Here is a 22,745-nt window from a genome sequence, read left to right as displayed (position 1 = left end):
GCAAGCAGGCCAGACACTTGCCATGGAGACCCACCAGTCCATCCAAGGGGTCCAGCTCTTGTGGCTGTGCTGCTGAAGATATTGGTGTAGGGATGGCAGAGTGGAAGCTCATCCATCCTGTGTGTGACCTTTGCTCTTACTCCAGCCAAAATCAGTGACAGTTACACAGGGGCTTCCCAGCTGCCAGAAGCATTACAAAGCCAATACATCAGCTCTGAGAGGTGATAAAAGGCACATCAACCTGCAGAAAACTGAACAGCTAGCATTTTGTTGTCTCATTCCTGTTTATTTCTTATTCATTTGCACAGCTTGAGCTGAGTTTACAGGAACATCCTCCATTTGCACAAAGCAGTTGAAGGCTCTGGGGTTTTTAATTCTGCTTACACTGCTTGCAGACCTGAGCAACCCCCCAGGGGAGAGCAGGGCAGGAGGGATCATTCAGCAGCTGCCAAACTGATTTAGCTGTAGCATGAAGGTGCAGCCAACGCTCACACCTGTCAGGGAATTTAGGCAACTGAATTGGTCTTTAAATTAATTTGGGCTTCAGTGCCCTTGCCTGCCTAATAGAGGACACCCAGTGCAGAGCCTGGCCTCAGACAATGAAGGCAGTAGTACTCACACAGAGAGCAGTGTCTGCCTGGCATAACCCCACTGCTCCCATGCCGCATTTGCTATCTGCTCTTTTAATCTCTTTGCCACTAATAAGATGGTTGCTGCCACAGCCTCCAACGAACATGGCATGGTTGGACCATGGGTGCTCTCCTTGGCCAGCCAGAGAGGTCTCTGACATGGGCCTGATACTGGCTGCACACCTTCCCTGTGGGGTTGGTGTTCCCTCTGCTCCTCTTGCCTGAAAAGCCCATCAAGGTCTCCCACAGCTAGGTCTCAGTCTGACCTCACAGCTTTTCCTTTTTTTTTTTTTTTTGTACACAAGTTTAAGCAAGCAATAGTCCGTTCAAGTCTAAGTATAATACAAGTGGCAGGAGACATCCACCACCTCACGCTTTCCCACTGTTCTATCCCCGTCTAGCTCTGCACAGTGTACTTCTCTCCTTAGGTGCCAGTTTCACCTTACCAGTAGAGCTTTAGGTGTTTTCCAGTGGCAGTGTCCATGCTTGACAGGGGAAGAGCAGAGTCCCAGAGAGCAGCAACACTCACATCCTGCAGTAACACAAAGTCCACGCAGAGCCTCCCTCTACCTTCATTTTCTGTTAGACTAGATGTTTTCCTCATTAAGTGGAAGTCCTCTGTGAATGGTGTGTTTTAAAGTTGCAATCTTAAAAATATGGGCAGGAGAGCCATATGCCCTCATGGGCAGGGGCCAAAACACTGCACCTCCTTCTGGGGTAAAAATAAACTGCATTGAAAACAACCAGATTGGTGGGGTTTTTTGCTTGTTTAGGTTTTTATTTGTTTTTTTTTTTTGTTGGTGGTGGTGGTGGTTGTGTTTTTTTTTTTGTTGGGGATTTTTGTTTGCTTGTTTTTTTCTTCTCTTCTTTGAAGCAGGTTCAACCTGGATCAAGTCAATAATTATTGGAAAAAGTATGTCTTCAAGGATATGTGGTCATCTTATCATGCAGCCTCACATATGAAGGAGGTGGCTCTGGATCTTACAGGAATGGTGGACTTGAGACAAAATGCTGTTCATTAGAGAACAGACCAATGTATTATGGTAATGCAGTAGGAAGCTGACAGCATGAAAAATTAAAATGTCTTATACATGGATAAAAAGATACATTGTAGCTGTATACTGGATTTTTATGTGCATTTAGACTCCTGTAAAGCTGTGGAAATGCAGCTATGTTATCAATGTTTCTATACAGTAGCGCCAGGACAGTGCCTGTTTGTCTAGCATGGCACAGAACTCAATTTCCAATTATTCAGCAGAAATTTGGGGTTATTTCTTTTGTTTGAAAGGCAGCATGAGGAAAACAGAACAATTCAGAGGTTTGCTTTTACAGTAAGAATGAATTGTCAGTGGGCTATGTATACTGAGCAGTAACTATAGAAAGACACAAAGCTTCTATGCTAACGATCCTTTAAATTAAATTCCGTTGTCACCCAATACAGGACCAAGCATGAAGCTTCTGCGATTGGCTGCTGCCCTCTCTTGGCATCACGACCAGCTTCCAGGAAAGAAAACAGAATGAAGGTTGTCAAGAACAGAAAACCATCAACGCACACTCACTCAAAGAAGATGGAGAAAGTCTTGTACCAAAGAAAAATGTAACATTTGACATCTTTTTCCAAATTAGAAAAATAATGAATTGCATGTAAGAGGTCACATTTCTCCAAGACAAGGTTGACTGGCTCAGTATGTGTGTGAGGGAAAACTGATTTGGCTGATGACACTGTTACAGAAAAACATATATTTTCCTATACAATATTTTATAAACCTACCAACCACTTTGCATTTCTTCCCCTGTAAAAGCAATTTTCTTACAAAGAGTAATTTTTGCTTTTCAGTTTCTGGGAGACTATTTGAGCAGACTTCCAAGGTATTGGCTCAAGTGCTTTCTATAAAGATTTCAGTTTGTACCATACATGCATGTATCTTCTATTATCAGTGTCAGAAAGGCTGAAAGAAAAGTAGATCCTGTGAATAATAATAATCCTTTGTGGCAAATATGAGCTTTGTTATTCAGGACGAGTCTCCTTCCAGCTTTAACTTTAAGAAGGGGAGGCTGTCATTCAGAATACTGTTTGCATGTAAAGAAATGCATCCTACATAACATTTTAGTATTAATTCTGTGTATGTTCACATGACTCGCTATCAGCCTGTGTGTTCACACGCTGTGCACTAAGGACATTCATACAAACTGCAAAGCAGCCTTATGATTATTTTGCAAGGAATGCTTTTTCACATGCAAAAATATGTCTGTCCTTTACAATATCTCCCCTATGCATAAGAAAACACAAGTTATCTTTTCAGGTAATCCCATTCTTCATTGCCTGTTGGAGTACATTCAGAAGAGGTCATGAAGATGATCAGAGGGCTGGAGCACCTCTCCTACGAAGACAGGCTGAGAGAGTTGGTCTTGTTCAGCCTGGAGAAAAGAAGGCTCAGGGGATACCTTTTAACAGTCTTATAATACCTAAAGTATGCCTACAAGAAATATGGAGAGGAACTTTTTACAAGGGCCTGTAGGAATAGGACAAAGAGGGTTGGCTTTAACAGTCAATCAGTGGGGAGATTTAGATAAGATATTTGTAAGAAGTTCTTCCCTGTGAGGGTGGTGAGACACTGGCACAGGTTGCTCAGAGAAGCTGTAGCTGCCCCATCCCTGGCAGTGCTCAAAGCCACCCTGAACAGAGCTTGGAGCAACCTGGACTAGTGTGAGGTGTCCCTGCCCAGGGCATGGGGATTGGAACTAGATGATCTTTAGGTCCCTTTCAACTCTAACCATTCTTTGATTCTATGGTCATCTTGCTGGATAGTAGAAGCTTCAACCTTAAGAACCTCTTCCAGAAACATTAAACTTTTGTCATGTGGAAAAGAGTTTTGGACCAGACTGTCTGTTGGCAGTAAATGCTTCAGGAAGTGCAAGGAAATTAAGGTTTTATAGCTGCTGGCCATGGATGTCAGACAGGTGCCTGGCTCAGGCGAGATCTCTGACAAGTGTGCCCACTACCACCTGCAGAATTTGCCTCCAGGCAAGCCCTGCTCCTCACGTTATTATGTGTGCTGAAGCAAGTTATTAATGGGGTGTGTTTCCACTAGTAAAGAACATAACTGGCAGGAAGATGCTCAAGTGGACTGTCATTGTGCCACTGAGTAAAATCAAGCCTTACTTACCTGCTACAGGCCACCAGTAGAATGTTGTTTCAGGTCATGTACATATACATACAGACTTTGTATTTCTCTTTGTAGTGGTTCCACAGATGCTGCAGCTGCCCAGTGGAACTCATGCTCCTCTCAGTCACAAAGCTGCTGAGAGCTAAGGTCCTGAGGAAGTAAGCCTTGCCTTCAAGCCTGCTTCCTCACAGATCTGAAGTTCACAGCAGTCTGCTCCAAAGCACTCCCTAGGAAGTTCAGGTTTCTCAATTCTCATATAATTTAAGCTCCAATCCATTAGGACCACCTCCTGATTTCCTCAGCATTCCAAATGGGAGGTGTGTTTGAGCTGCAGCAGTTTGGACTGAACACACTGTCTATAGAGCTGAATTTTGCAGAAGGTTCCCACTAAGTCAACTTCAGTAAACAGTGATGTGAAAGATAACGATCAAGGTGATGTTGTATTTTCAACATATTTGAGTAGCCCCTGTGTGTTCAGGATATATAAAAGTCTTAAAAGTAGTCACTTTCACTAATTACCACCTAAGGATTTAAGCCAATTGAATTTTAGCATTTGCTTAGAGTCCTTTCTCTACTAAACAGGTAATTAGAGGTAAAATTTTAAAACACATGTTATTTGCTGTTTTCTTTTGAACTAGACTGTGTCACCTGTTTTGTAACTCTTGCCACTAACTGAATATTTTGGATGATGTATTTAAAACTCTTTAAACAAAAAGCTCTTCTAAAGCAATTAGTGACAAAAGTGGTAAAATAATTCCTGTCTGGTTTTTTTTCTGATGTTCTTATTGGTCCATTATTGTTGTTATTCTGCACTGCTGTCCTGGGCTCAGCCGTAACAGTAGTAGCTGGTGCAGTGCTGTGTTCTCAAACTAAAGTCAAAAACACAGCAGTTAGTGAGCAAGCAGCTGTGTGGTTCTGAGTTACTGGTTGGGCTTAAACCACGACAACTGTTATTTCATTTGCTAAAGTAGTTACTGTCTAGATGACTTAATTCTGAGCTGATGCAGGTTACACGAGATGGAGCAAAAAATTAAAAAAAAAAAAGGGGCATGTCAAAAAGAACTCTATAGGATTATCACACTCCAAATATATCACATTCCTATTTATTTATTTAAATGTAAACAACAGTAAAAATTACTATAAAAGTTTCTTAATATCCTAACACATAGTACTAAAGAAGGATTCTCAGAAGCTTTCAATTATCATTTAGATACAAATGGAACCAGTCAATTCCTATGGAAGAGTTTATTTTCTTTCACTGCTTTCAGATCAAGCTGCAGGCAGCCTCCAAAATGCTCATCAGGCTTGTTTGTTTTCCTAAAATTAATTTCCTAAAATTAAGAGCAATTAAGCCATTTTCAGACTGGTCAGAGAGCATAAATTTGTGGAAAGACAAATCTCAGAATCATACTAGTGAAGGTTCTGTTAACTTCTCACATTTTATTAGATATTTATTCATCAATTAGTGCCTTAATTCAAAGCATTTAAGAACATCCTCAGTCAGAACCACAGTGGTATAGGCTTAATCAATGTACTCTGATGTGTGTTTAAATGATTTATCAACTTGAAAAACCAAATCACACTTTCTCCATCTTATAATAAAATCTTACCACATAATTTCTAATCTACAGCTATTTGGATCTGTCTATTGTCTTCTGAAAAAAAAAAAAAATCAAAACCCAAAATAAAACCTGAAAGCTAATAATGTACTATCAGTTTGGTTGTGTAGGCTGAAAGATATACGTATATTAAATATGAATGCTCCGCTGCAAGAAGCTGAATAGTGATTTCATCTTTTTTTTTTTTTTCAGTAACTTACTGAGTAGAATTACTTTGGGTTTTGTGGATTTTTTTTTCCCCATCAGTTCTAAGCTGCCAGGGAATCAAAGGGATTTCAGGGTCAACATGAAGTGTTAATTAACCCTGTATGTCTTGTTAAGCATTGAAGCAAACCATTACTTTGACTGATACAGATGTTCAGGAGTGGGTATTTTCATTTTGGAGATAAGTATATTAAGTGAAGAACTTATTGCTCGACTGAAGGGTTTCAAAAGGAGTGTTAAGTAATTCCACTTTATTTTGGAAGAAAAGAGTTGAGTCCTTCTTGAGATGCCTTTCTCAGCCTAGAAAGACCCATAACCACTGGATTTACACATAGGGCCAGGCTTTGCAGGTTCATTTCCTCTAAGGATGCTGATTAGGTCAAACACAAGCCCTCCCTCCTTTAACAAAATAGGCAGGGGAAGGGTTTGGGTTTTTTCCAGATTTTGTTTAGGAGTTAACACCAACCTATTCCACAGCAACGAACTCAAAACCCTTCCAGACATGCCATATTTTGCCCCAAACCTGTAATATTCCTGGGAATATTGGAAGGAGGGAGGGAACGAGAGAAGGAGGGTGAGCTTGTTAATAGCTGCTGAGCCAAGTTTCTTAGGACAGTCTTTGCTCCTCAAAACCTGTGGAGCTTCACATGGAATTTAATCCCTTGAATTCCTTTTCCTTTTGACCTGGTGTGAATGTGTCTCTTCAGTTCTTGTAGGCTTTGATTCAGCTGGGTATTGAAGCATAAAAAAATAAATACCTTTTTCTTTTCCTGTGGACATATTCCTGGGCTTGAACTCAAGCATATGTCTCAATGATACGATGCTTCTATAAGAGCCAGTTATTGTAAACTACTGTGGTTTTTTTTTCATTCCTACATATTCTCTTCCCTCAAGCTCTTGTTGCATGAAGAATATAGAAATTTGGCAGAAAATACCCCCTCTTGTGTTCCAGTCAGTTCTCAGAGATGAAAGAGGCTGGTTGTGCTTAATTTCTGGTTATAGCCCATCTGACACTCTGCATCCAGTCATGTTCAGTAAGAACTTTCATGATTACAGCTTCACGACTTGTGCAGTTTATTGAAATACCATTGAAGATTTGGAATTGCCATTGATAAATTCTTACTGCATTAGCGCTAAAATCCCAAGCTAGCCAACAATTAATTGAGCTTATATGGAAAAAATAATTGGTAGCTCATTAAGCTTAGCTTCACCTGGACATCATCTGACCCAGTCAGAACTGCAAATCTTGCCAAAGAGGTGTCCCTGCTTTGCAGAGGAGAGAAGAGCAAGCCTGTCCTGTTGTCTGCTCTCATTCTCTGCCACCTCATTAACCCCTTCACTATATATGTCATGGTCTCAGGACTCATTACTACACCCACTTAATACGCAATGTTGTCATAATGAAATCCAGAGTTACCTGAGCTAAGACTTGGACAACAATTTTTTAAATTATATTTTTAATGTCCCTGTAGTAATTTTCTAAATCACTAAAAAGAACTCTGCCTAAGGCTTGTAGGAGCTAAACAGCCAGTCTTTCTCATCAAGCAGTACTACTGAAAGGACAAGAAATGCAGATCAGCAAAGCAGTGAATAATTAAAGTCACAGAAAGGAGGAGGCTGTTGGCTGTTTTCACAGGTATCTCACCACCCATAGAAACATTTACATGCTAAGTTACACTTGAGAAATCCTTTGCAAAGATTATTATGATAGCTATACAAAATCCCTATTTCTTTAACTGCCTTCATCATCAGCATTGAGGTAAGATTTAGAGAATCATAGAATCATAGAAGAGTTAGGGTTGGAAAGGACCTTAAGATCATCTAATTCCAACCCCCCTGCCATGGGCAGGGACACCTCACACTAAGGCTCTGTCCAACCTGGCCTTGAACACCGCCAGGGATGGAGCATTCACAACCCCCCTGGGCTACCCATTGCCAGCGCCTCACCACCCTTACAGTAAAGAACTTCTTCCTTATGTCCAATCTAAACTTCCCCTGGTTAAGTTTTAACCCGTTACCCCTTGTCCTATCACTACAGTCCTTAAGGAAGAGTCTCTCTCCAGCATCCTTGTAGGCCCCCTTCTGATCCTGGAAGGCTGCTATGAGGTTTCCATGCAGCCTTCTCTTTTCCAGGCTGAACAGCCCCAACTTCCTCAGCCTGTCTTCATACGGGAGGTGCTCCAGTCCCCTGATCATCCTCTTGACCCTCCTCTGGACTTGTTCCAACAGATCCATGTCCTTTTTATATTGAGGACGCCAGAACTGTACACAATACTCCAGGTGAGGTCTCACGAGAGCAGAGTAGAGGGGCAGGTCACCTCCCTCGACCTGCTAGTCACGCCCCTCTGGATGCAGCCCAGGGTATGGTTGGCTTTCTGGACTGCGAGCGCACACTGAAGCCGGCTCATGTTCACTTTCTTACCGAACAACACCCTCAAATGCTTCTCTGCAGGGCTGCTCTGAATCTCTTCTCTGTCCAACTTGCGGCTGTGCCTGGGATTGCTCCGACCTAGGTGTAGGACCTTGCACTTGTCATGGTTAAACTTCATAAGGCTGGTATCAGCCCACCTTACAAGCTTGTTGAGGTCCCTCTGGATGGCATTCCTTCCCTCCAGCGTATCAACCCAACCGCACTGCTTGGTGTCATCGGCAAACTTGCTGAGGGTGCACTCAATCCCACTGTCCATGTCACCAAGAAAGATGTTAAACAAGACCGGTCCCAACACCCATCCCCGTGGGACACCACTCATTACTGGTCTCCAGCCGGACATTGAGCCATTGACCACAACTCTTTGCATGCAGCCATCCAGCCAGTTCTTTATCCACTGAGTGCTCCATCCATCAAATTGATGTCCCTCCAATTTAGAGACAAGGATGTTGTGTGGGACAGTGTTGAATACTTTGCCCAAGTCCAGGTAGATGACATCAACTGCTCTACTCCTGTCCGTCAGTTCCGTAGCCCCATCATAGAAGGCCACCAAACTGGTGAGGCAGGATTTCTCCTTAGTGAAGCCATGCTGGCTGTCACCAAGCGCCTTGTTGTTTTTCATGTGCCTTAGCATGCCTTCCAGGAGAATCTGCTCCAAGATTTTGCCAGGCGCAGAGGTGAGACTGACTGTAGTTCCCTGGCTCATCCGTTTTCCCCTTCTTGGAAATGGGGGTTATATTTCCCTTTTTCCAGTCATCGGGAACTTCACCTGACTGCCATGGATTTTCAAATATGATGGACAGTGGCTTGACTTAGCAGCTTCATTTGCCAGTTCCTTTAGGACACGCGGCTGGATTTCATTGGGTCCCATGGACTTGTGCATGTTCAGGTTCTTAAGATGGTCTCGAACAACGGGGCCCAAGGTCTTCATTCTCACAGTCCCTGCATCTAACTTCCAAGACTTGGGTGGTGTGGTCAGAGCCTTTGCCAGTGAAGACTGAGGCAAAGAAGATATTAAGAACCTCAACCTTCTCCAAATCTAGGGTAGCCAGCTCTCCTGATAGCTTCCAGAGAGGGCCCGCATTGTTCCTAGTCTGTCTTTTATTTGCAGTGTAACTGTAGGATCCCTTCCTGTTATCTTTCACATCCCTAGCCAATTTTAATTCTAACTTGTCCTTAGCTTTCCTAACCTGGTCCCTAGCTTCCCGGATGACGTCCCTGTATTCTTCCCAGGCCGCCTGTCCTTGCTTCCACCTCTTATAAGCCTCTTTTTTCCCTTAAAGTTTCCTCAGCAGCTCCTTATCCATCCAAGGAGGTCTCCTGGCCCTCCTGCTGCACTTCCTTCTAGTTGGGACTCAACACTCCTGAGCTTGTAGCAGGTGATCCTTGAATCTTGGGCCCCTCCAGGGTTGTATCCCATGGAACCTTACTAAGCGGGTTCGTGGAGAGGCCAAAGTCTGCTCTTCTGAAGTCCAGAGCAGTGAGCTTGCTGCACGCTCTTCTCGCTGTCCTGAGGATCCCGAGCCCAACCATCTCATGGTCGCTACAACCAAGGCTGCCCTGGAGTGTCACATTTCCAACCAGCCCTTCCCTGTTGGTGAGCAGGAGGTCAAGCATGGCACCTCTCCTTGTTGGCTCCTTTATTACTTGCAGAAGGAAGTTGACTTCCACACAGTCAAGGAACCTCCTGGATTGCTTGTGCCGGGCCATACCGTCCCTCCAACAGATATCAGGGTGGTTGAAGTCCCCCAGGAGGACAAGGGCGTGCGAGCATGAGGCTGTTGCTATTTGTCTATAGAGCACTTCATCCACAGAATCCTTTTGATCAGGCGGTCTCTAACAGGTCCCCACAGTAATGTCTCCTGTAGCTGTTCTCCCTTCAACCCTGACCCACAAACTCCCTGTTGACTGCTCACCTGTCCCCAGACAGAGTTCCATACTTTCCAGCCTATTCCTAACGTAAATAGCAACTCCACTCCCTGTCTGCCAGGCCTGTCTTTTCTAAAGAGCCTGTAACCTTCCATTCCAACACTCCAGTCATAGGAGCCATCCCGCCATGTTTCTGTGATACCTATTATGTCATATCCCTGTAGATGTGCACACATCTCTAATTCCTCTTGCTTGTTCCCCATGCTACAGGCGTTTGTATGGAGGCATCTGAGCCAAGCTGCAAATGAAGCCGGCTCATCGGCTGGAGCGTCTGGAATATCTCTGCATTGCTCCGAGCATTTATTATAGGTGCTGGCAACTGACTGGGTGTGTTGGGATGGAATGATGCCCTCCTCCCCCAGCACATCTAGTTTAAAGCTTTCTTGACCAGCCTGGCAAGCCTCCTACCAAAACCACGCTTCCCCTTCATTGTCAGACCAGCTCCACCAGCCTCCACTAGACCTGGCCTACTAACTTGAATCCCGTGTTCAAGATACCCAAACCCCTGACTAACTGTTCTAACCGCTGTTCTAACCATTTATTAACCTGGCCAATCCGCCTAGCCTTTTTAAGGTCCTCCCCTCTGTCCTGGAGAATTGACTAAAAGACTATCTGAGCTCCAGAGCCCCTAACCACCTCTCCCAGGGCTCTGTACTCCTTCTTTATGTTCTCCAGTCTACTGCTGTCTATTATCACTAGCACCCACATGAATCACTAGAAGTGGGTAACAGTGAGGCTTACTAGAGCAGGCAGCCTCTCTGCAGCACCCCTGATCCGAACCCCTGGTAGGCAGCATGCCTCCCTTGAGGCTGAGTCAGGCCGACAGCTGAATGCTTCTGTTCCCTTCAAAATAGAGTCCCCTACTACTGTGACCACTGCGTTTCCCTGGCAGCACCAGTAGTGATCTTTATCAGTGCATCAGCCGGTTTTTAATGGTGCGAGTGTGTTTCTTTGTTAGCCCCCTGTAGACCTGCAAAGCGATTCTGAGTGGGAACAACAGATATAGGAGGAAGCCACTTGCTTTTAATGGTCCTCTTCCTCCTTTTTTTGTTTGTTTTTTTTTTTTTTTTTTTTTGTTTTTTGTTTTTTGTTTTTTTTTTTTGTCACTATTTCCCAGCTTCCTGGGTTATCAGCTTCCTTTCCTCCACGAAGTACAGGGGACGCTCGAGGCCCCTGCACAGTTTGGGCCTGGAGCAAGCAGTCCTGCTTCCTCTCAGCTTCCCTGACATCTTGTAGCCTATTGACAGTGTCCTGCAGCTCAGTCACCTGCTGCAGGAGGACCTGCACCAGGGCGCACTGAGTGCAGCCTTGCCCATTGTGCACCCTCCCCTCACAAGTCCAGTGCAGGCACTCTCTACACTCTGAGCTCCCATCTCGTCAGCTCTGTCTGGGTGCCTACGCTGGCCACTACCAGGGCAGCCAGAGCAGAGCTCCCAGACCAGGCCCTGGTTATAAGGCGAATGCTCACCATTCCACCCGCCTTCATGCACAAACTGTCCCGTCCCACCCTCACCGCTCGCGCTCCTTGGGGCAGGTTTTTAACCAGTCAGGACTGGTGCTGTCCCTCCTGGCTCTGCCTCCTGTGAGTCAGCTGCTCATGTCAGTTAGCTGCCGGCTCATGGGCAGGTCCTGTCGAGGACTTGAGGCTCCCTTGGTGGCTCTGGCTGCTCTGAGCTCCATGGCTCCTGGACATCTAGCATACCTTGCTTCTGTAAGCTGCAGAGCATACAAAATAGTGCTCTTAACAAGCTACTGTTCTGATGAACAGAGCAGTGATGCTAGCTCCATTGCTTACATGGTTTCTTTATAAAACCCAAAACATTGAATAACCGCAAATTACCTTATGTTGTGTCTTTGCTTTCAGGACCTGGCCATGCCCTTATAGAGCAGTGGAACCCTGTTGGCTTAGTAGGAATTATCACAGCCTTCAACTTCCCTGTAGCAGTTTATGGGTGGAACAGCGCAATTGCAATGATCTGTGGAAATGCTTGCCTCTGGTAAGATACAGGACTCCAGTGTATTAACAGTATTTTAAAATGAGAGGGCAGTTATGTAAGCATGAAATCAAATGTCTGGTGTTTCTGTATATTTGAATCTATTTCATATAGGCTTAATTTCTATATATTTTTAGGTTCACTTGTAGTTAAAGAGCTTTGTTGTATTTTGTGGTAACCTCTTTTATGACGTATTGAGATTCAGACTTGTCCAGGACTTAGCCAGTTTATAAAGAATTGAGGTTTAGGTCTTGCAGCAGTGCAAGTTAGCAAGTAGCAAGCAGTTAATATTTTCAGAATTGATACAGCTAAAATTAAAAGATTAAGTAAGTAGCTTTACTTCACCTCCCAACTCCTTCTTTGCTTTATCTTAATTTTATCTTCATTTTGCTTTCATTCACTAGAATGTCTGGCATAAGTCTTGTTCATGTGGGTATGAGTAGAAGCTCTGAATACTCAGCTGTGGAAATATTTGAGATCCTGTCTTAACACACACCTGCAATTAAGCCTAACCAAAGAGTACTGTATTTCAGATACCATAAAAATTACGTATTTGAATTATTTCTTATTCTCGAAGAATTGAAAAGAAAATAATGTCTTTTTTTTTCTCCTGTTTAGGAAGGGTGCTCCCACAACATCCCTCATTAGTGTTGCTGTTACAAAGTGAGCTCAGGTTTATTTGCTTTCTGTTTTGCTTTTTAAACATCTTTTGTGTTCGAGGTAGTGCTTAGTGGTCAGAAGAACCGCTTTGCCCTTGTCACTTAAGAAACAGTGGTATATATGGGATGTTACCTGTACTGCTGGCCAATTTCTTCTATGACCAAGGTCTGTACTTCTGCTGAAGTAGGGGTAGTTATGTGGTTTGCTTCCTTGCAGAAGATGACTTGCTCATAAAATTCAGCTTCCTTTGATCATGCACTGATGTTTCAGAATAAGCCCTTTTTTTGTGAGTCTCAGCCCAACATCAGCACCAGCTTCTTGGCAAATACTTCTGGTGGTTGTGTAGACCTATATCCTGAAGATGCCTTAACGTGATTTGTATTATGCAAACCTTGTAACATTTTAGCATGCATTTCCAGGGTTCGAAACTCATTCTTTATAAAAGGGAGAAGAACCCCAAAGAATAAATCTCTAGTGATGTTTGCTCTATGCTTATTGTTACTTTGCTTGTTATATTAGCATTTTAAATACTTATCCATTATGTGCTAAAATAGCATTTATTTTTAAATGCTAAATATAAATAGTCCCCTTTAAAATAATTATTAAGTCTTGTAGCTTTAATATTAACCCCTGGGAACAATGGCCTGAAATTACTTTAAAGTATTTTATGTAGCTTCATGAAGGTACATAAATGTCTCTTTCTGATGGTGAAAGACTGTATGGCCAAGGTTTTTACATGCTTACCTAATGCTTGTGTGTGCTGGTTGTGTGGACACATAATAAATATATTTTAGAGTTTTACTTTGCTGTGAGCTATGATTGTAACACAGAACTTCTTGCTAAGACTTACGTATTGTACAAACTACATGTCAGTTAACTGCAAGACTCCTGCTTTTTAAAAATCTGTAGATTCTTCATATGTATGAAGAATGGTTTTAATAGTGCATTCCTATTATATGCACTTCTCAGAGATCTCTGAAATTTCTATATCTTCGATTCTAGAATAATTGCCAAAGTCTTGGAGGATAACAAAGTGCCTGGAGCTATCTGTTCTCTGGTTTGTGGTGGAGCAGACATTGGGTAGGTAACATTTGTAGTGTTTTGTGAAGATGTATACAGGGTAAAGAATATTCTTTGAGGTACTTCTTGTAAAGTTTTTCTTATCTCCAGGAGTTCCTAGGACATGCACGTACCTGTTACCATCATTTTTATCTGGTTCAAAACTCTGACCGTGCTATAAGCATATTATGTACTTCTACTTGCTGTTGTGAGATCAGTGGCTAATAAATAACTTATCAGGTACTTATTGAAGAGATACAGCTGAGTTTATATTCTACTTCCAAATGTTCTTACACCCAAAGAATGCAGCTAATATTAAATTCCATTCATAGTGTTCTTAGGAGTTTTCAAGTTTAGCGCATTAGCCTCTTGGAGCACTTGTGGATACTTCTTCTTTTTCCATGCTCACACAGGACTCTGCACTTTCTCATAGAAGCTTACTTGTGCTTGGAAGCTGTACAAATCAAATTGTTTTGTTTGCTTATTACAATAAGACAATTCACAGTACAAATGGATATTCAGATGTATATTTTGAGCATTTCAGGAGAAGAAAAAACATGGTAAGAAATAGGTATGCATGTTTTCTTAGGGAACATAACTATTGGAACTGATCTGACTATGTACTTTAGATTGAATTTCAAAGTTAGTACAGGAGATGATTTTGTTGTCTGAAAAGGAGGAGGGAAACAGCCTTGTTCCTCTTTTCTGATGAAGAAGCAGCTTTGCTGCTGTCTGTTCACTCACTCACACGGTGTTTTCAAAGAAGTTGCTATGATTTTCAAAGATCTCAGTGGTTGAAGTTGGTTTATGTGGAAGATGCAAGGAGGTTTTCCAGCTGTTCCATTGAACATGGTAGTATGTCTCCCATTGTGCAGGACAGCAATGGCAAAGGATGAGAGAATGGACCTGTTGTCCTTCACTGGCAGCACGAAAGTGGGCAAGCAGGTAGCGCTTATGGTTCAGGAGAGATTTGGTGAGTGTGTGGTATCTCTGTTTCTTTCCATGATTGGGAAAGGCAGGGAAGCCCTGTAAGATTTATATAAATAACAGCTTGTTTCACTTACCTGTTGTGTTACTTTAATTTTTAACTTGGTGGAAGTAGGGTATTGAAACTGCTCAGAGGTAGATACTGTTTTTTTTTTCAGTCAGTTCTGTCACAACTTGACTTTTTCCCCAGAGTATCCACAAATCCGTGGTCCTAAACTGGATCTGGGGTGTGGCAGGGGAGGTGGTGTCCATGAAAATAACTGTGGAGATTTGCCAGGGCCTATGGCCTTTTGGTAATGTGTTTGTGGAGAAACGCCCTTTCATCTTTTACTCCTTATAGATGCAGGAGAAAAGGTATGATTTTTGAGGTGCTGGTTTTGTTGCAGATATTTAAATGCGGGAGTCCATGCAGAGCTGCTGAATTCTAAATTTTTAGTATTAAACAGAAAACCTTGAGAGCAAGATTTTCTCATTTTACATGTTTGAAGTTCATAGATGGAATGTAAAAATAAAAAAAAGAAACCAAAAAATGGATTGCAAATGTTCACCCAAAAGTAAATGGCATTTCTTTCTCTCAGATTTGAGGTAAAACTGTTAACAAATAAGCCTCATTAAGTTTTATGTGAGCATTTTGATCCTTATAGCACCTGCTCTTCTTCTTTGTCTGCATCATACTATTTATGCCGCACCTTCTTCTATTTTCATCTTTTTCTTTCCAGTGCTATTTTTGTCTATTTTTTAAGTTTCCTTCTGCCATAACTGCTGTCCAGGTATCTTTCTTCACAATATGTGATAGATTTAAGGTAATTTTCTGCTTTGGCTAGAGTGATTAGTTGACTGAGATGCCTAAAACTTTTTGTCTATCCAGGAAAATGTGTTTAATGGTAACTTGGCTCTAGGTAGAAGTGACCTCACTCAGTGAGGTGTGGTAAATACATGTGTGTATGCCATAACTTGTCTTGTTTTTATTAGGTCGAAGTCTGCTGGAACTGGGAGGAAACAATGCCATTATTGGTAATAGGCACTAAAGAAATCTAGTCACATAGATGATACTTGGAAGTTCGTATGCAGATGTTTGTAGAAAGTTGTCCCTTTTTCCCTCTTCTTTTTTCCACACTGGGTTTTAAAAAGTATGTAGTGGAATGTTTGGTTTTTTTTCTCTCTTCAGTGTTGTGGAGGGGTAGTGTTTTAAGTTTAAAAATGAAAGTTTAAGCTCTTACATGTTCACTGTTGAAGAAGAGAATGAGAAAAGCAGTAAGCTTCAGTAATGAGATGTGGACAATGCTAAATAATCTTGATTTTAGGATAGTTATAATTTTATGAATACATTTTTAGAATTTTATAATATAAGTACATACATACAGAGTCTTAAGAGGTGGTACTGAAAAGCAAAGCATGCAGGTATTTATTTTAGTAGCACATTTTACAGGTTTAAGTAGCTTAGGGTATGATATAGTTCTCAGATAAATATAACATAGATACTGTGATGCTGAACAATATGACAGAAAGAAAATATAAGCTATACAAATACCTAAATTGCTGTTGTGCTGTTTTGGAGCCTTCTGTTTCACCTTTCTCATATTCTAAACAAATGTAATTGGCTATCTAGAATATTAAGCTCTTTTAAAAATCACATTTGAGCAGGTCTTTCTTTTTTCCTATGCTGCTTTGAAGCTAGTAGCATAAACATGCTTTGTAGTTAGGAAATTATTTCCTTTTTCACATGAAAGTCCTGCTTTTTCTGGAATTGACTTAGAATGATGGCATAAAAAGTTTGTTTGGGCTTCGCTGCAAGTTTAATAATTATTTTGGACACTTAGAGAATTATGTAGGACTGGTGAAGCTGAGTGATATTTCAGGGATCTAATGAGGCTTATACATACTAGCTCTGCTTCAAACATCCCAGTGTCTTCTAGCCAGATGAATTGTTAAGCTCATTTATATTTTACATTACTGTATACCTGTGTGTTAGCTACTTTTTCTGCATGCCATGTGGATACACTTTGCCATTGTTTCTTTACACTGCTAGACTTCTCAGTGGGGGAAGGACAAGGTGAAGAGATGGCAAGAAATTGCTTGTAGTTTCTTGAATTAAATTGAAGCTGCAGTTCTTTGCAAGCCTTATTGCAAAAGGCTTTCTTCAGTAGTTCATCTCTACATTTATTTTCAATTGTGTGTGTCTAATTCCAGGTGTAAAAGTAATGTGTTTTGAGGTATTTCTGTATATCTTAGGGTGCTACGTTAGTGCGATTATTCCTAATGCTACTTGACCAGTATGTCAGTTTATTATATTGTCTAGTGTCTTAAATATTGCAAACTGCCTGTTTATTTCACTAACATGCTGATATTTTAAACTTTGTAAGTGTTTGAAGATGCAGATCTGAACCTGGTCATCCCATCTGCTCTGTTTGCTGCTGTGGGAACAGCGGGTCAGAGGTGCACAACTGCTAGAAGGCTGGTGAGTAAATGTGTATTGTCTGGCTTGGGTAGCTCTGAGTTTAAAGTTAATTCAAATTAGCTCAGAAAATGCCTAACAATTCCTGATTTTATGGAGAGCAGCAAATAATCTCTGAAGCATATTTTTACTTTGTCAAAAATCAGTATGATGGGAAAATAAGATGGTAGTTTGTCATTCCACTATAATTCTCTCTCTTTTCTTTGTGTTTCCAAATGTACCTGTTGCTAAAATGCAGGAAAAGAAACCTTTCTATACTTCTGTATTTCTCTGTTTTGATTGCCAGAGCTTCTTTACATGTGTCTCCAGCAAATTTTGGTTCAGGGTTTAGATCTCAGCAAAGCAACTCTATGTGTGCTGTTTACATTATTGCTAATTTTTAACCAGTCATTTTCAACAAGTTTAAAGATATTACAGTGTCAGCCTATGTCTAGTTTTTTCAGAGTTGCGTTGATTGGGTAAATATTTGTCAAAATTGATGCAGATTAGCTTTGGGTCTATAAGAAGGGCAGTTATTCCTCAAATTGTGGCAGTAAAAATGACTTGAGTATTTGTCCTGAAATTCTTAACTGAAGAGTTTACAGAACACTTTAATACCATTGATCTGATATCTTGTAAAATGAGAACAGGTTTTTGTTTCTTTGCTTGTTTGCTATCTTCATGCTGAAGCTTTTGAATCTTCATGTCATGGTGTTGGTCCTGTTTCGAGGCCTTGCTTATGTGTTTATTTTTAACTTTGGGATTTGCTGCATGTGAGCAACACTATCTCCACACTTCATTCAGCCATCTTCTAAGTGCAGTAGTACTTCAGGAATAGTTACATAGGTTGAGCTGTCTTACAACCATCTTACCACATTTTGTTTAGTTCCTCCATGAAAGCATCCATGAAGATGTGGTGACAAAGCTTGCTAAGGCCTATGCCCAGGTCCGCATTGGTGATCCGTGGGATTGTAAGTAGCTATTTTTGCATCATGGGTTTAGGATACAAGTTTCTGTTTGTTTCTTTCTAATTAAATTACCTGAGATTATAGATCAAAGCTATCTAATTTTGGCAGTTTGTCAGGTAAGGGGGATAGCTGGTTTCATTTAGAGTACTAACTCTGAAATGGAGATGAGAATTTAGCTTAATACTGTTTATCTTGGACAGGAGAAATAATTACTCCCAGATGTCATTATACACACTTGCAGTTATGCTGAAAGTATGTCTTTATATCTTTTGTGTTTTAGCTGACACTCTGTATGGGCCTCTTCATACCAAAGAAGCAGTGAAAATGTTCCTTGATGCAATAGAACAAGCGAAACAACAGGGTGGCTCTGTGGTTTATGGTGGAAAGGTGACTTACTTTTATTCTGCTGCATTTAGTGCTCTAGGGGAAAAAAAAAACAGTTATGTTGTGGCTTTGGCTGAGATTGTCTCTCAGTTTGTCCTGTCAGCCATTGCAGAATGTTGTTAGTCAGTCTGAGAATGTTTGAATTGCGGTCTTGTCTTTAGGGTAAAGATAGGTCTACTTGGAAGCTACTTTCTCCTCTCAGACATGGCTAAAAGCTTTTGGCTTTTAGCTCCCTAGTTGCAGGAGATAGTGAAAATACAGCAATAAAAATGGAGAGTACCAAACATACAACAAGGAAAAAAATTCTCTTCTGCCCTTGGATTCACAACATAAAACTTCAGGAAATGGTGAAGATTCAGGAAAACCAGTTGCATGTCCTTATCATATAGGATGTTTCATTATCATGGACTTAGCATTCTGGGAATTGTTGTCTTTTACTGGCACCTTCTTTATTCTTAGTATCTAAGTTCAAATCAGCTTACTAATCAACTTGCAAGCAGAAGAAAGGAAGTGTTTTTTGTCAGCTGCTAGACTTTGAGATTTGATTGTTTCTTTAGTAGACTAAGTTATGCTTCTGTATTTTAAATACTTAAAGGAAATGCTTAAGTAAAATTTAATTTATCTACTCAGATGATCTAACCTTCTGTTTCTGATTGCTAGGCACAACTATAGTAATCAGACTGCGAAGGATCCCCTTCCTACACTAGTACTAAGCAGGATGCTAGTTTGAATTTACTAAGTTGTTTTCTCTTTTATGTGTTTTGAAGGTTATAAATCGCTCTGGAAATTATGTTGAACCAACCATTGTGACTGGCCTTCCTCATAATGCACCCATTGTCCACACTGAGACATTTGCCCCCATACTGTATGTGCTGAAATTTAAGGTAAAATTACAGTGGGCAGTTAGTCAGGTGTCAAGGATGCTAACAGAAGACTCAGGAGAGAGGTTTCAGATGTATGACATGTTCATGTTTTTGTCCCAGCTCTTGAAGAAGTGTTACATTGAGGAAGTGTTGTTCTGCACTGTAGGATATTCACTGTAATAGCTTACCTCACTGTGTGAGGTAAATGTGTAGCTACTTTTACGCATTTTTGGTGAAGAGCACTGGAGTTAAGATGAGAATCTGTACAGGAAGAGATTTTTATTGCTCATGTCAACTTGCTCAAAAGCTGGTTGTGTGTTTTGTGCAGTGGTGGAGGTATCCTATAGCTGACTTGGTGCACGTATATTTGCCAAGTGGCATTCCATATATTTGCATTATGGCTGTAGTACATTGAGTTTTTTCTCACAGTGTTTCTTTGTAACTGCTTTGCTTTCAATGATCATGGTTTAACCATTGACACATGCTCCTTTTAGGAGGAAGAGGAAGTTTTTGCCTGGAATAATGAAGTAAAACAAGGTCTTTCCAGCAGTATCTTTACCAGAGATTTGGGAAGGATTTTCCGCTGGCTTGGGTATAGTTTAAATTATTTTTCACCCTTCCTGAAGCATAAGACCACAGTCTCTCATGTCTTTTGTAAACCTATGCACAATACTAGTTGAGCATTTTATATCTCTCAATTTAGGGAAGCAGCCTTTCCTGATCCTGAGGAATAACTGTGTCTTACCTTTGTTTGCAGACCAAAAGGATCTGACTGTGGCATTGTGAATGTCAACATCCCAACCAGTGGAGCTGAGATTGGAGGTGCTTTTGGTATGTTACTTATGCTTTTTTATTTACCCTCTTGATGATGAAGTGCTCAGCATCAGTTCTAGAGACTTGGTGGTATTCTTTGGGCTTTTTCTTTTTTTTATTTATGTATTTTTTTAAAGTTGGGGTGATTTTATGGTTTTCTAACAACTCTGGAAGAAAATAAAGCATTAACACTATAAAACAAGTGCAATTTAGATCTCCTCATCTTGTTTTTCAGTGTTTTAATCAGTCCATTTAAATCACTAAATCCAAAGAAATCAGTTAATTTTTAATTATATTGCTTTAGTAGAAACCAGAAATTGACTACAGATAGTTGCATTTCAGCATTTAAAAATATCTGTATTTTGATTTTAAATATTGCATATATCATCCCCTCCAAACCATCAAGGGAATGTAACTCAGAAGTATGTTCTGAATGTGTTTGGAGATGTGGCTGAGTGGAAAACTGTTTAAAAGACTTTTAATTAAAACAGTCATGAGCATTTTTAGTTTGTATGTTTGCATATAAAATTACAGCATGAAATATATTTGTGAGAAAGTTTTTGAATACATTTTTGTCCATATTTCTCTTTTTTGTTTATACTAAAGGAAGGTGGGGCATGTGAAGAAGTATTCGCCTTACAATTTAAACAGTACAATACAAGAATCATGGTCTTGTACTCTTGTCTCATGTTGAAATATCTTTAAATAAGGTCCTGTGGTGCCAGCGTGATGAGACTTTCTACTCCAGGCAGATATTTTTTGGATTAAGCATAAGGAAAGAGTTAGCTGTGTGTTGTGATGTTCTGGTAATTTATTTCAGATACAGAACAAGGGCAAAGGAATAGTTTTTCCCAGGAATTTTTATAAAATGTCTCACCACCTGGAGTCAGTCTAGATTCCTATGCTCAAAAAAATTTCAAGTTTTCATTTACAACTTTTTTCCTACAGGTGGTGAAAAGCACACTGGTGGGGGAAGAGAATCTGGAAGTGATTCATGGAAACTTTATATGAGACGATCTACTTGGTAAAACTGACTTTTAAAATTCAAAGTAAATGTAAATTGCAAATAAACTTGCAAAAGTTCAAAACATATAAATCCTTTACTATAGGAGGTTATCTTCATTAAATGTGAGGTAACAGTGAGTGTAACTGCCTTTTCTTCATGCAAGAATTCACGTCTGTGTTCCGAGTGGAAGGTTATTTGAAGAGTCTAAATAAAGACCTATCTTCACTCACTGTTCCTCAAAAATTAAAAAAAAACAAAAAAACCCAACTTTTTTGATTTTAAACTTGGCTAAAATATAAATTGCTGAAAGTTGTCCGGAAATACATGAAGTAGCAAACAGTGTGGGGGCCACTATTGCCAGTGGTTGGCAATTTAGCTACATGTTGGGTGTCTATCCTGATAAATCTCCTGACACCCTGTAGTGGGTGACCATTCGTGCTCTCTGCTGGCCTCCCTAACCTTTACCTGTGCTGACTTTGTTTTCACACAAAGGCTTATGAATGTGATAAATCCCACCTTGATTCTTTCTGTATGGACATTCTCCTAGTAAGAGATTAAATAGTGTTACTTTAATCTACCAAGGAAGAGGTAATGGGGAATGTGATCTTTCCCTATACATAGTTACTATATAGAAAACCAGACTAGTCAGTTCATAACTTTAAAGAGGCAAACTGCTTATAGAAATCTTTTGTATACAAGTGACAGAAATAAGAATCCTTGTACGCAGGAAACAGATTACATAATCTGTCTCAGTGACTGAGTCTGTTCTCTAAATACTTGTTTCTCTTCCAGTACAATCAACTACAGCAAGGATTTACCTTTGGCTCAAGGAATCAAGTTTCAGTGACAGCCTGGTGAATGGCCATGCCATGAAGTCACCTAGCATTTCAGAACCAAGCACCTTCTAAGCCTCATGAGGAAGAAAATTAATTATGTGGAACTTACCTGCAGCAAAGATACCAATTCTGTCAAAAAATCAGCTACTCTAAAATTACTTCAGTTTCAATATATAAAATTACTGCTTTGGTCTTCGTATGAAAAGTATGTGGTCTTTGGGAAGAAGGGAGGGTTACAAAAACTAACAAACTTGGATTCAGATGGCCTGGATAATCTGTAGCCTTATTACTACATTTCAGTATCAACACTATCTCCTGCCTCCCCACTGTTCACTGATATTTCCAGCTAGTAGATTTATGCTTTGAATTATGCGCTTTGTGTAGATAACTGGTGCTGTGGAGGGTGGGTGATACAGGGCTATTTTTAAAAAGTAAATAAAGGTACATTTTGTGAGATACCTTGCACTTCTAGGGTTTTTTTGTTCATTATTTTGGAGCAGAAACATTCAGGACATGACTGTCCATCTTCACAAACTTTGAGCTGCTAGCTGGGAGAAATGTCACTAGGCTAAAAGGACCACTTCAGTTTTCCTGCCTCCCCTTCAGAAAGAAGACTTTGACCCTGTGTGTTGGGAGGTAAGAGGTAAGACAAAGGCTACTGTACTCTCCTGGAGTTTCCTTGTGAGACTAGAAGGAGTCAGTTCGGGTTGTCACAAAACTTGTGGCACTCTACAGCCGAACTGGCTGAAGAACTGGAGATGCAGC

The 22,745-nt window shown here is 40.7% G+C and overlaps 1 protein-coding gene across 1 annotated transcript; it reads left to right on the top strand.

The window, feature by feature from the left end:
• The first annotated feature begins 11,594 nt into the window (after nt 1-11,594).
• Nucleotides 11,595-22,436, top strand: ALDH7A1 (aldehyde dehydrogenase 7 family member A1). Its single transcript, XM_062627839.1, has 14 exons — nt 11,595-11,687; nt 11,759-11,973; nt 12,589-12,633; nt 13,633-13,710; nt 14,565-14,662; nt 15,649-15,690; nt 17,040-17,134; nt 17,997-18,081; nt 18,359-18,465; nt 19,230-19,346; nt 19,820-19,917; nt 20,083-20,156; nt 21,087-21,162; nt 21,937-22,436. The coding sequence occupies exons 1-14, from the start codon at nt 11,595-11,597 to the stop codon at nt 21,989-21,991; spliced, it is 1,278 nt and encodes a 425-aa protein (XP_062483823.1). The 3' UTR covers nt 21,992-22,436.
• Nucleotides 22,437-22,745: the final 309 nt, after the last annotated feature.

This window comes from Pezoporus occidentalis, unplaced genomic scaffold, assembly GCF_034315485.1.
Source record: "Pezoporus occidentalis ecotype Australia unplaced genomic scaffold, CSIRO_AGI_Poc_V1 ctg309, whole genome shotgun sequence".
In the NCBI taxonomy this organism is placed as follows: domain Eukaryota; kingdom Metazoa; phylum Chordata; class Aves; order Psittaciformes; family Psittacidae; genus Pezoporus; species Pezoporus occidentalis.
Note: the sequence above shows the minus strand (reverse complement) of the source record. Positions and strands in the feature narration are given on the sequence as shown.

What these genes read in the sequence shown, in the direction of transcription:
- ALDH7A1 (XM_062627839.1), top strand. Translation starts at nt 11,595, where the DNA reads ATGGGCAGGTCCTGTCGAGGACTTGAGGCTCCCTTGGTGGCTCTGGCT. An exon ending in CTGTGGTTTATGGTGGAAAG is followed by an intron (nt 18,466 to 19,229) that starts GTGACTTACTTT and finishes TGTGTTTTGAAG; the next exon opens with GTTATAAATCGCTCTGGAAA. An exon ending in TGTATGTGCTGAAATTTAAG is followed by an intron (nt 19,347 to 19,819) that starts GTAAAATTACAG and finishes TGCTCCTTTTAG; the next exon opens with GAGGAAGAGGAAGTTTTTGC.